The sequence below is a fragment of the Hirundo rustica genome, unplaced genomic scaffold, assembly GCF_015227805.2.
Source record: "Hirundo rustica isolate bHirRus1 unplaced genomic scaffold, bHirRus1.pri.v3 unplaced_BUSCO_368798at7742, whole genome shotgun sequence".
Taxonomy (NCBI): domain Eukaryota; kingdom Metazoa; phylum Chordata; class Aves; order Passeriformes; family Hirundinidae; genus Hirundo; species Hirundo rustica.
The window spans coordinates 37,598-50,699 of record NW_026690730.1 but is presented as its reverse complement, the minus strand read 5'-3'; the positions used below and the strand labels follow the sequence as shown (position 1 = coordinate 50,699).

At 61.5% G+C, this 13,102-nt stretch overlaps 1 protein-coding gene across 1 annotated transcript in view; it reads right to left on the bottom strand.

Moving 5' to 3' along the window:
• Positions 1-13,102, bottom strand: part of CACNA1A (calcium voltage-gated channel subunit alpha1 A) — a 41,561-nt gene that overhangs the window by 3,784 nt on the left and 24,675 nt on the right. Inside the window, 16 exon segments of the mRNA XM_058419160.1 lie at positions 8-26; positions 29-205; positions 1,604-1,639; positions 2,496-2,534; positions 2,536-2,607; positions 2,719-2,857; positions 3,040-3,131; positions 3,689-3,789; positions 3,860-3,869; positions 3,871-3,968; positions 5,163-5,268; positions 6,614-6,713; positions 10,458-10,585; positions 10,829-10,979; positions 12,054-12,154; positions 12,437-12,502. Of these exon segments, the coding sequence (XP_058275143.1) occupies positions 8-26; positions 29-205; positions 1,604-1,639; positions 2,496-2,534; positions 2,536-2,607; positions 2,719-2,857; positions 3,040-3,131; positions 3,689-3,789; positions 3,860-3,869; positions 3,871-3,968; positions 5,163-5,268; positions 6,614-6,713; positions 10,458-10,585; positions 10,829-10,979; positions 12,054-12,154; positions 12,437-12,502 (1,435 nt within the window).

Below are 13,102 nucleotides of genomic sequence, written 5' to 3'. Positions count from 1 at the left end.
GTCGCACCTGTGTCGCCGTCGGTTTTGTGTAGCGGCTGAGGGAGCGCTCGGAGGCGCGGTGGCCGCGGTGGCCGCGGCGGGGGTGGTGGCGCTGGCCGTCCTCGGCGGGGGGGACGCGCTCCAGCGAGAAATCGTCCAGGCGCACGCCGCGGGCGCGGCCCAGCAGCGACGCCGAGCGCTTCATGGGGCTCGAGTCCGCGATGGTCTGCGGGACACGGCCCGGGGGCGTCACCGGGGGCCGGGGGCGTTCGGGGAGGGGGTCTGGGGTGGGGGTTACCTGAGGGGGCGGGGCCGGCGAGCTCCAGGGTGGGGTCACCTGAGCGCCCTGAGCCCTGCGGAGCTTGGGATGCTCCAGATCCCTCCGTCCTTTATCCATCCCAAATCTGTCCTAAATCCATCCATCCCAAATCCGTCCTAAATCCATCCATCCGTCCATCCTAAATCCATCCATCTGTCCGACCATCCCAAATCCATCCTAAATCCATCCATCCGTCCATCCTAAATCCATCCATCTGTCCATCCATCTGTCCATCCATCCATCCTAAATCTATCCATCCGTCCATCCAAATCCATCCTAAATCCATCCCTCCGTCATCTGTCTGTCCATCCGTCCATCCTAAATCCATCCATCTGTCCGTCCATCTGTCCATCCATCCATCTCTCCATGGATCCATCCATCCATCCTTCCCTATCCCTCCTTTGGATACAGCATCTGACTGCTGTCCCCTCCAGGACTGTCCCCTCACAGCTGTCCCCTCACTGCTGTCCCCTCCAGGACTGTCCCCTCAGAGCTGTCCCCTCAGGACTGTCCCCTCACAGCTGTCCCCTCACAGCTGTCCCCTCACAGCTGTCCCCTCAGTGCTGTCCCTCACACCTGTCCCCTCACAGCTGTCCCCTCACAGCTGTCCCCTCAGGGCTGTCCCCTCAGGGCTGTCCCCTCACAGCTGTCCCCTCCAGGACTGTCCCCTCACAGCTGTCCCCATGCCCCCCACCCCTGACCCACCACACTCGGTGTCCCACCTCTGGGCTGGGAGGGACGCGGTGCTGTCACCGTGTCCCCATTGTCATCACGTCACCATTGTCACCGTGTCCCCGTTGTCACCGTGTCCCCGTTGTCACCGTGTCCCCATTGCCATCACGTCACCATTGCCATCGTGTCACCACTGTCCCCGTGTCACCACTGTCCCCGTGTCCCCAGGGCCCTGGGGGTGCCCCCCCAGGACAGATCCCCCCCCTCCCGCTGCTCTAAGCATTGAGCTGCTGACCCCTGGGCGGGATCGGGGGGGGCACAGGGGGGCAGCGGGTGGGGACAGGGGGACAGGGGGACAGGGGGACAGGGGGACAGTGACAGGAGCGCTGCTCCTCACTGACCGGGCTGCAGGTGTCGGTGCAGGGGGGGTGACACAGAGGGGACACAGAGGGGGGGACCCGGGGGGGTGCAGGGGCTTTGGGGGGGGTGCTGCTGTGGGGGTCCTGGGGGTGTCCACCAGAGGGGCTCTGCAGGGGAATGGGGAGTGGGGGGCTCTGGGGGTGGCTGTGGGGGGTCCGAGGGGCGGGGGGGGGCTCCGGCTGGGGGGGCTCGGGGGGCCCCCGCGGTACCTACACTGAGGTTATTGCCTCGGGGTCGGACCTTCCTCCGCTGCCAGAGCCGGCCCAGGCGGTGCCCGCGGAGCCGGAGGAGAGACACAGAGCGCCGTCAACCCCCGCCGGGGGTCCTGGGTGGGGGTCCGGGGGGGCGGGCAGGGGGCGGCGGGGATGTGGGGGGGCGCGGGGGGGGGGATGCGGAGCAGCCAAGCAGCGGCCGGGGGAGCAGCAGCAGCAATGAGCAGAGCAGCCACAGCGTCCCTGTCCCCGTCCTTGTCCCCGTCCCTGTCCCCATCCCTGTCCCTGTCCCCATCCCTGTCCCTGTCCCCGTCCCTGTCCCCATCCCTGTCCCCGTCCCTGTCCCCGTCCCTGTCCCCATCCCTGTCCCTGTCCCCGTCCCTGTCCCCATCCCTGTCCCCGTCCCTGTCCCCGTCCCTGTCCCCATCCCTGTCCCCATCCCTGTCCCCATCCCTGTCCCTGTCCCCATCCCTGTCCCTGTCCCCGTCCCTGTCCCCATCCCTGTCCCCGTCCCTGTCCCCGTCCCTGTCCCCATCCCTGTCCCTGTCCCCATCCCTGTCCCTGTCCCTGTCCCCATCCCTGTCCCCGTCCCTGTCCCATCCCTGTCCCCGTCCCTTGTCCCCGACCCGCAGAGGCTCCCAAAGCTGGCGCCCAGGATGAGGAGCCCCCGCACCCCGGACCCCCCAATCCGAGCTGCAATCTGCGCTGGACCCGTGTTCCCCCCTCCCCAAAAAAAGCCCCTGCTGCCATGCTCGTGCCCCCATGGAGACCCCCAGCCCAGCGCTGCAGCCACGGCGGGGGGGAAAGGGGGGACGGACGCGGGGCGCTGCCCGGGGGGACACCGACGGGGCCGGGGACGGTCCCTGGTGTCCTCGGGGGTGGCGTCCCCTCACCTGGGTGTCGGCGGGCAGCCGGGGCATGGAGGCGGCGCGGGCCGTGCCCCTCCATGGGCAGGTAGTCGCTGTCCGAGTGGCCGTCCTTGGGCATCTCCCGCATCTCCACCAGCTGCGGCGGCGGCGGGGGGGAAACTGAGGCACGGCGCCGCGGCGGGAAACGCCGCGGGGCGCGGCGGGGACAACCCGGGGACGGGAGGAAGGCGGCGGCGGCGGCGCTCACCTGGGAGCTGGGGCGGCTGCTGGGGACGTCGTCGGGGTGTCCCCGCTCGGGGCTCCAGGTGCCGGTCCTCTGGAACATCTCCTGGGCGCGCTGGGTGACCCAGGACTGGCTCTCCTTCATGTCCCCGTCCCGCGCGGCCCTGGGGGACGGCGGCGCTCAGAGCCGCGGCGGGGACACCGGGGGGCATGGGGTGGCACGGGGTGGCTCAGGGTGGCTCAGGGTGGCACAGGGTGGCACAGGGTGGCACGGGGTGGCACAGGGTGGCACGGGGTGGCACGGGGTGGCTCAGGGTGGCACAGGGTGACACGGGGTGACACTTACGGCTCCGCCGCGGGCGCCGCGTCCGGCCCCGGGGGCCCCTCCTGGGTGGGGGACGGGGGCTCCATGCGCTGGAACATGAGCGGCGTCCGGTTCTGCGGGGACACGGGGACACTGAGGCATGGGGACACGGGGACACTGAGGCACAGGGACACGGGGACACGGGGACACTGAGGCACGGGGACACCGGGACACGGGGACACTGGGACACTGAGGCACGGGGACACGGGGACACTGAGGCACGGGGACACGGGGACACGGGGACATGGGGACACTGAAGCATGGGGACACGGGGACACCGGGACACCGGGACATGGGGACACTGAGGCACGGGGGATACCGGGATATGGGGACACCGGGACATGGGGACACTGGGACAGCGGGGACACCGGGACATGGGGACACTGGGACAGCGGGGACATTGGGACATGGGGACACTGAGACATCAGGACACCAGGACAATGGGACTTGGGGACACGGGACATGGGGACACTGAGGCATGGGGACACCAGGACAGTGGGGATACTGAGGCACGGGGACATGGGGACACCGGGACATGGGGACACAGGGAGAGGACGGGGCCGGGCTGGGGCCCTTGGGGGCTGGGGGGTGACAGTGAGGGGACCCCGGGGGGACACTGCCGGTGCCCCACCTGCTCCTCGCGCATGGCCTGCAGCTTCTTGGCCTTGCTCTGCCGGTAGTACTCCATGATCATCATGGCCGCGTAGATCTTCCCCACCGTCAGGTCGGTGGCTGCGGGGACACGGGTGAGCGGGGACAGGGACGGGGACAGCGACAGCACCAGGGCCGGGGCTGCCCTTACACTTGTGCGGGGGTGACAAGCAGGTCCAGGTTTTTGGGGGACAGGTTGGGCCAGATGGCGATCATCTCCTTGCGCAGCTCCGCGTCCATCTGCTGCTTGTCGGCCCCGCCTGCGGGGACGCGCGGGTGACGCGGGTGGCTCCGGGTGGCCTCGGGGGACCCCCGGGGACGTGTGCTCGGCCGAGCCCCCGTGTCCCGCACACCCTCCGTGTCCCCCCCCCCCCGTGTCCTGCTGTGCCGCCCATGTCTGCTGTCCCCCACCGTGTCCCTGGGTGTCCCCATGTCCCCTCGTGTCCGTGTCCCCTCCTGTCTGTGTCCATGTCCCCCTTGTCCCTGGGGGTCCCCCCATGTCCCTATGTTCCCCATGTCCCCCTGTCCCCTAGTGCCTGTGTCCCATATCCCTGTGTCCATGTCCCCGTGTCCTTGTGTTCCCATGTCCCCGTGTCCCCATATCCCCCCGTGTCCGTGTCCCCTCCTGTCCCCTGTCCCGGTGTCCCCGTGTCTGTGTCCCCTCCTGTCCCCGTGTCCCCATGTCCCCGTGTCCCGATGTCCCCGTGTCCGTGTCCCCTCCTGTCCCCGTGTCCCGGTGTCCCTGTGTCCCAGTGTCCCCTCCTGTCCGTGTCCGTGTCCCGTCCTGTCCGTGTCCCGGTGTCCCGATGTCCCTGTGTCCCCGTGTCCGTGTCCCGATGTCCCCTCCTGTCCCCATGTCCCGGTGTCCCCCCGTGTCCCCGTGTCCCCTCGTGTCCCCGTGTCCCCTCGTGTCCCCATGTCCCATGTCCCCGTGTCCTGGTGTCCCCGTGTCCGTGTCCCATGTCCCCATGTCCCCGTGTCCCGGTGTCCTGCTGTCCCCATGTCCCCGTGTCCCCGTGTCCCTGTGTCCCGTGTCTGTGTCCCCCTGTCCCGATGTCCCCCGTGTCCCCCTGTCCCGATGTCCCCCCGTGTCTCCGTGTCCCTGTGTCCCCGTGTCCATGTCCCCGTGTCCGTGTCCCCATGTCCCCGTGTCCGTGTCCCCCTGTCCCCGTGTCCCGGTGTCCATGTCCCCGTGTCCGTGTCCCTGTGTCCCCATGTCCCCTCCTGTCCCCATGTCCCAGTGTCCCCCCGTGTCCATGTCCCCGTGTCCCCTCGTGTCCCCATGTCTCCCCGTGTCCATGTCCCCTCCTGTCCCCGTGTCCCCCCTCGTGTCCCCCTGTCCCCGTGTCCCCGTGTCCGTGTCCGTGTCCCCCTGTCCCGATGTCCCCCCCTGTCCCCGTGTCCCCGTGTCCCCCCTCATGTCCCCATGTCCCGCTGTCCCCGTGTCCCCGTGCCTTTGGCGATCTTGATGTCCAGCGCGGTGCGGATCAGCGCCATCAGCGTGGAGTTGAAGTGCACCGTGTTGTCGTCGGCCACCGGCAGGTCCATGCGGAGCAGCCGCTGCGGGGGGGGGACACGGCCCGGATTGGGGGGCGGGGGGCGTCACCCGGCACCCCCGACCCCCCCCCGCGTGTGAGGGGGGGGCGCGGGGCTGGTGAGAAGGCGGGGGCTCCCCCCCCATCCTCCCCCCACGGCCCCCCGCCTTCTCCCCACGGAATTCCTTTTTTTTGGGGGGGGGGGGGCACGGCCAAGCGGGACCCCCAAAATTTATTTTTTTTTGGGGGGGGGGCGGCGCATGCGGCTCATGCAGCGGTGGGGGGTGGGGGGGGCTCATTCCCAATCCCATTCCGGGTTTTTTGGGGGGGGGGGGTTGTCACACGTGCAGGGTTGGGGGGGGGGAGTGCGATGGATTTGCCAGGCCTCAGCCCCGCGCCCCCTCCCAAAAAAGAGCGGGGAGCCCCCCCCCTCATCCACAACCCCCGCCCCGACCCCCCCCATGCAGCCCAGGGTGCGGAGCAGAGCGGTGCCGGGGTGGGGGAAACTGAGGCACGGACCCCCCCCCCAAATCTCCATGCCCGAACCCCCCCCACACACGATGCAGGACCCCCCCCGACCCCCCCCCACTTCACGATGCAGCTCCGGAGCCCCCGCGGTTTGGGGGGGGGGGGGGGGGGGGGGGAAGAGGGCGGGGGTCGTGCAGCAGCCGGGGGGGGGTCTTTAGGGGGCGGAGGGAGGGGCTGGGATAAAGGGGGGGTGGTCCTTAAAAATAGGGGGACCCCCAAATGGGGGCGGGGCCTGATGGGGGGGGGACCCCAAATAAGGGGGTCTGGGGGGGGGGGGGGGGGCGGCGCTGGTTGAGCCATTTGGGGAGACCCCAAAAGGAAATTTGGGGGGGGGGGGCTGAAATGGGGTCTGGGGGGGGGGGCGCTGAGCCCCAAAAGGGACCCCCAAAGAGGGGTGAGGGAGGGGGGGCGAGCCCTCGGGGGGCTCAAGGTGAAGGGGGGGGGCTGAGTCCCACCGGGGGGGGGGTCCCACACTGAGGGACCCCAAATTGAGGGGGGGGGGGCGCATCTCCTTGGTCCTTTGAAGGAGCCCCCAAAAGGAAATCTCTGAGGGGTGGGGGCTGATATTTGAGGGGGGGGTCCAGCTGAGCCCCAAGGAGACCCCCCCCTCCCCAAAAACCTTTTCGGGGTGTAGGGGTCGGGTGGGGGGGGGCGCATCTTACCCAGCCCATCCTGGGGGGGGCTCAGCAGGGGCCGGCGGCCGCAGGAGGGAAAAAAAAAAAAACCAAAAAAAAAAAAAAAAAAAAAAAAAAAAAAAAAAAAATTCCCCAAAATGCGGCCGGGGGAGGCCGGGGCCGGGGTGGGGGGGGGCGCACCCCCGGGGGGGGGGGGCGTTATTCTACCTTATAGGCCACGCGGGGGGGGCAGCTGGTGCCCAGCCCCAGCGGCGGCGACGACATGTGCCGCAGCATTTCGTACATGTCGGCGAGGGTCAGGCGGCCCCTGGGGGCGAGAGAGGGGGGGGGACACACCGGGGGGGGGTTACGGCGCCGCAGGGGGAGGAACTCCCGGAGGAGAAAAGGGAAAAAAATAAAATAAAATGGGGGGGGGAGGGGGAGGAAAAAAAGGAAAAAAAAAAATGGGGGGGGGGGGGAAGGGAAAAAAAAAAAAAAAGGGGGGGCGGAGGTTGTGTTTAAAAAAAAAATAAATAAAATGTAAAATTGAAATAGCGGAAATGATAAAAGTTAAAAACGGGAAAGGAGGTGGGGATTGGGAAGGGTAAAAGGAGAGGGGATGGGGAGAATGGAAAGGGAGGAAAAGGAAAAAGGGGGGGAAAAATAAAAGGGGGGGAAAAAAAAAAAGGGGGGCGGAGGTTGTGTTTAAAAAAAAAAATTAAAATGTAAAATTGAAATAGCGGAAATGATAAAAGTTAAAAACGGGAAAGGAGGTGGGGATTGGGAAGGGTAAAAAGAGAGGGGATGGGGAGAGCGGGAAGGGAAAGGGAGGAAAGGAAAGGAAAAAGGGGGAAAAAATAAAAGGGGGGAAAAAATAAAATGGGAAAAAAAAAATAAAATGGGAAAAATTAAAAGAGGAAAGAAATTAAAATGGGGGAAAAATTAAAATGGGGAAAAATTTAAATGGGGGAAAATTAAAAAGGGAAACAACTAAAATGGGGAAAAAATAAACTGGGAGAATGCAAAGTAATTAAAGCGAGTGATAACGATGGCGAAGGGTAAGGTAAATAAAAATAATAAAAGGTAAAAATAACGAGAATAAAAAATGAAAATAATAAAAAGTAACGGTAATAACGACAATAAAAATAATGATTATTTTTATTGCTATTATTATTTTTGTGTTTGTTTCTTACTTTTTATCATTTTATGTTTTATTTCCGGGCTGTTATCTTTACTTTTTATTATTTTATTGTTAAACAAAAAAAGGCACCGAAAGAAGGAGTGGGAAAAGCAACAAGTAAAGGTAAAATAGCAAATTAAAATCTAAAAAAAATAAATTATAAAAACATCAGAGTAATGTGCAGCAGCGATAAACCCGAAAATTATAAAAAGTAATAGAAGTTTAAATAATTAGTAAAACAGGAAAAATTGGTTAAGTCAAGAAAAGTAATAAAAAAATAGGAAAATAAAGTAATGTAATAAAACTAAAGTAATAAAATTAATATAAGACACTTTTACACTTGAAATTGATGAAAACCAATAAAAATGAATAAAAACCAACGAGAACATAAGGTTATAAGGATTACGGGAAAAATGACAATAATTAAATGATTAAAAAATTAATTTTGCAGTGAAAAGGGCAAAGGAGAGAAGGGGAAAAAAAGAAAATTAATACAGAGGGTAAGGAGCGTAAAAATAATGAGGAGAATAAAGAGAACTGGAAAAAAAAGGGGGTAAAAAATAATTAAATAGTAAAAAACATGGAAGTGATGACAAAAAGGTTTAAATAATAACAAAAAAAAATTAACGACAAATAATCAAACAACGAAAACGTTTTAATGATTAACACATTTCAACGGCGCAAAAATAAACGATGCCCGTGGTTTAATAACGAAAGCAATTAAATAATGAAAATAAATAATGGAAATAATTAAATAACTGAATCAATTAGAGCAACTTAAAGTCCAAAAATAATTAAACAATGGAACCAATTAAAACCACTGAAGCAAACAAAGACCGAAAAGAATCAAAAACAAAAGCGACGAAGCGATTAAAAGAAGTAAAGGCCGAAAATAACTAAGTCATGAAAACAATTAAACAATTAAAGGCCAAAAATAATATTTTTTTAAAAGATAAATAACCAGAAACGTTCAAATGAAGAAAATAAAAAAAGAGTGACGCCGAATCGTTCAATAAGGAAAAGGATCAATTAACGAAGATAAGCGAGGAAAGTGATCAATTAATGGGGGGAAAAAAGAGAGAGTAATAAATCAATAAATAAATAAATGGCGGGAAAGAAACGAATAAATACATAAATAAATAAATGACAGAAATTAATTAAATAAATCACCAAAGAAACTAATAAGTAAATACACAAATGAATCGATAAATGACAGAAAATGAATCAATAAATCAATAAATCAATAAATCAATAAAGGGGAAACAAATAAATGGGTAAATGGCGGGAAATAAATAAATAAACACGCAATAAATGAATAAATAAATAAATGACGGGAAAGTAGTCAGGCAATATTAATTAAAAAAAGAAGTTAGACAATGGCAAACAATTAAACCACGGCGAATAGCAATTGAAATGAAAATGAAAATGAAAATGAAAATGAAAATGAAAATAAAAATAAAAATGGAAATAAAAATGGAAATAAAAATTGAAATAAAAATGGAAATAAAATTGAAATAAAAATGGAAATAAAAATTGAAATAAAAATAAAAATAAAAATAAAAATAAAAATTGAAATTAAAAAAAAAAAATTAAAAAAAAAAATTAAAATTAAATTAAAAAAAATAATCAAACCGAAAGACCAAGGCGAACCAAAGAACCCAGACCAAGGCGAAGCAGCGTTTCCCCGCTCGGCCCCGCCCGCGCTGTTTGTTTTTTTTTGGGGGGGGGGGGATTTGGGGGGTGCAGGGTGTGCGGGGGGGGGGGGGTGCCCCATGCCGGGGGGGGGTCGGGGTGAGGGTGGGGGGCTCCTGGCGGGAGCAGGGGGTATATAAATATACGGGATGTATATGTATATACGGCGCCGGGCAAGCGCATTCCAGCCCCGCGCTCGGGCACGGCCGGGGGGGGGTCCCGGGGGTCGGGGGGGGGGCGCTCCGGGGTGGGGGGGGATTTGGGGAGGGGGCGAACCTTGCAGGCCACCCTATGGGGGCATTTCTTGCCCAGCCCCAGGGGGGGGGAGATCACGCGCAACAAACTGTACATGTCCCGGTAGTGGATGCGCCCGCTGCAAGAGACACAGGTTAGCGCGGGACCCCCCCCGGACTCACGGGACCCCTCCCCAAAATATTCCCGGGACCCCCCCACCCCGGGGAGGTGCCTGAGTGCTGGGGGGGGGGATGAGGAGGTTTGGGAATCGGAGACCCCCGCTCCGGGAGGGGGTGGGGGGGGTAGAAACCTCCAGAACGCTCCCCCCCCACCCCGTGCCACCCCCCCTCATCCCCGAGGGGATTTGGGTATCGAAGACCCCCCCCCAAAAGAGCTCCAAGGACCCCCGTGGGTGGGGAGGGGGGTGTGGGGGTCCTTGGGGACACCCCTGGGGTGGGTGGGGGGTCACACCAAGGGGACCCCCAAGATGGGAGGGGTCACACCAAGGGGACCCCCAAGATGGGAGGGGTCACACCAGGGGACCCCCAAGATGGGAGGGGTCACACCAGGGGGACCCCCAAGATGGGAGGGGTCACACCAAGGGGACCCCCGAGTTGGGGTCACACCAGAGGACCCCCGAGTTGGGGTCACACCAAGGGGACCCCCGAGATTGGGAGGGGTCACACCAGGGGGACCCCCGAGTTGGGGTCACACCAAGGGGACCCCCAAGATGGGAGGCGTCACACCAAGGGGACCCCCGAGTTGGGGTCACACCAGAGGACCCCCATCATGGGGTGAGGAGGGGGGGGTCCCATCAGCCTCCGTCACTCTTTCTGCCCCCTGCCCCGGGGGACTTGGGGGGGGCACACGACCCCTCCTCAGCGTCCCCGGCGGCGGGAGGTGACACGGGGGGGGGGGTCCGGGGGTCTCCCTGTGCCCCCCCCCCCCGGGGGCGGGGGTCCTTACCATGCGGCGGGGTCGTACTCGGCCCACACCCGCACGTACTCGTCCAGGTGATGCGGGCCCAGGATGGACGAGTCCCGCGTCAGGTACTCGAAGTTGTCCATGATGACGGCCACGAAAAGGTTCAGCATCTTCGGGGGAGGGGGCGCCGGGGGGGGAGGGGGGTCAGGGTACCCCGGAGCCCCCCCGGAGCCCCCCCCCAAAACCCACTCAGAACCCCCCAGAACCCCTCGGAACCCCCCCGGGCTCAGCGCAGGGAGAGGAAGGAGCGGGATGTGGGGCACGGGGGGATCCCCGGGGCGGGGGGGGGGGGTCCCGGGCGGTTTGGGGACCCCCCCCCCGGGTGGTGGCAGCGGTGGGCAGGGGTCTCTCACCAGGAAGGAGCAGAGGAAGATGAAGGACACGAAGTAGAAGTAGGCGAACTCGTTGCCGCACTCGTCCTCCTTGATGCCCGAGTTCTCGTCGCAGGGTTTCCCGCTGAGGCACGACAGCATGATCTCGTGCCACGCCTCGCCCGTGGCGCTCCTGGGCGCGGGGGACACGGCTGTCACCGCCACGGCACGGGGGGACACGGGACACGGGGGGGACACGGGGGACACGGCTGTCACCGCCACGGCACGGGGGGACACGGCACGGGACACGGGGACACGGGACACGGGGGACACGGCTGTCACCGCCACGGCACGGGGGGACACGGCACGGGACACGGGGACACGGCTGTCACCGCCACGGCACGGGGGGACACGGGGGACACGGGGGACATGGGGGACACGGCTGTCACCGCCACGGCACGGGGGGACACGGGACACGGGGGACACGGGGGACACGGGGGACACGGCTGTCACCGCCACGGCACGGGGGGGGACACGGGACATGGGGGACATGGGACACGGGGGACACGGCTGTCACCGCCACGGCATGGGGGGACACGGGGGACACGGGGGACACGGCTGTCACCGCCACGGCACGGGGGGACACGGCACGGGACACGGGGGACACGGGGGACACGGCTGTCACCGCCACGGCACGGGGGGACACGGCAGGGGGACACGGGACACGGGGGACACGGGGGACATGGGGGACACGGCTGTCACCGCCACGGCACGGGGGGACACGGGGGACATGGGGGTACACGGGGGACATGGCACAGGACACAGCACGGGACACGAGGGACACGGCTGTCACCGCCACGGCACGGGGGGACACGGCACGGGACACGGGGGACACGGCTGTCACCGCCACGGCACGGGGGGACACGGCACGGGACACGGGACACGGGGGACACGGCTGTCACCACCACGGCACGGGGACACGGCATGGGACACGGGGGACACGGGGCACACGGGGGACATGGCGTGGGGGTCACCGGGTGGCACCAGGTGGCACTGGGTACCTCGGTGACACTGGAGTGGCACCGGGATTTAGCCAGGGGACACACTGAGGTGGCACAGATGACCCCGGGGTGTCACAGGTGACCTCAGGGTGGCACAGCTGACCCCAGGGTGGCACAGGTGACCCCGGGGGTGACACATGTGACCCCGGGGGCGGCACAGGTGACCCCGGGGTGGCAGCGGCCGCCCGGGTGACCTCGGCGCTCACCTGAAGAGCAGCATCAGCGCCTGGAAGAAGGTGCGGAAGTTGTTGTGCTGCGTGATGGCCGACTCGTCATCCTCCTCCTCGATCCCGATGTTCCCGAACACCTGCGGGGCACCGGGGCGCTCGGGGGGGTGCTGAGGGTGTCACCTGCACCTGGGGTGTCACCTGCACCCGGGGGTGCTTCACCTGCACCCAGGGGTGTCACCTGCACCCCGGGGGTGCTTCACCTGCACCCGGGGGTGTCACCTGCACCTGGGGTGTCACCTGCACCCAGAGGTGCTTCACCTGCACCCAGGGGTGTCACCTGCACCCAGGGGTGTCTCACCTGCACCCAGGGGTGTCACCTGCACCCAGGGGTGCCTCACCTGCACCCAGGGGTGCCTCACCTGCATCCCGATGATGGCGTAGATGAAGAAGAGCATGGCGATGAGCAGGCACACGTAGGGCAGGGCCTGGGGGCACAGCGGGGGCCGGTCACTGGGTGGGTTTTGGGGGGCACTGGGTGGGGTTTTTTGGGGGGCACTGAGTGGGTTTTTTTTGGGGGGGGCACTGGGTGTGTTTTTTGGGGGGCACTGGCTGGGGTTTTTTTGGGGGGCACTGGCTGGGGTTTTTTTGGGGGGCACTGGGTGGGTTTTTGGGGGGGGCACTGGGTGGCTTTTTTGGGGCACTGGGTGTGTTTTTTTGGGAGGGCACAGGGTGGGTTTTTGGGGGCACTGGGTGGGTTTTTTTGGGGGGCACTGGGTGGGGTTTTGGGGGGCACTGGGTGGGTTTTTGGGGGGGCACTGGGTGGGTTTTTTGGGGGGCACTGGCTGGGTTTTTTGGGGGGCACTGGGTGTTTTTTTGGGAGGGCACAGGGTGAGGTTTTTTTGGGAGGGCACTGGGTGGGTTTTTTGGGGGCACTGAATGGGTTTTTGGGGGGCACAGGGTGGGTTTTTGGGGCACTGGGTGGGGTTTTTTTGGGGGGCACTGGCTGGGTTTTTTGGACACTGGGTGTGTTTTTTTGGGGGGCACTGGGTGTGTTTTTTTGGGGGGCACTGGGTGGGTTTTTGGGA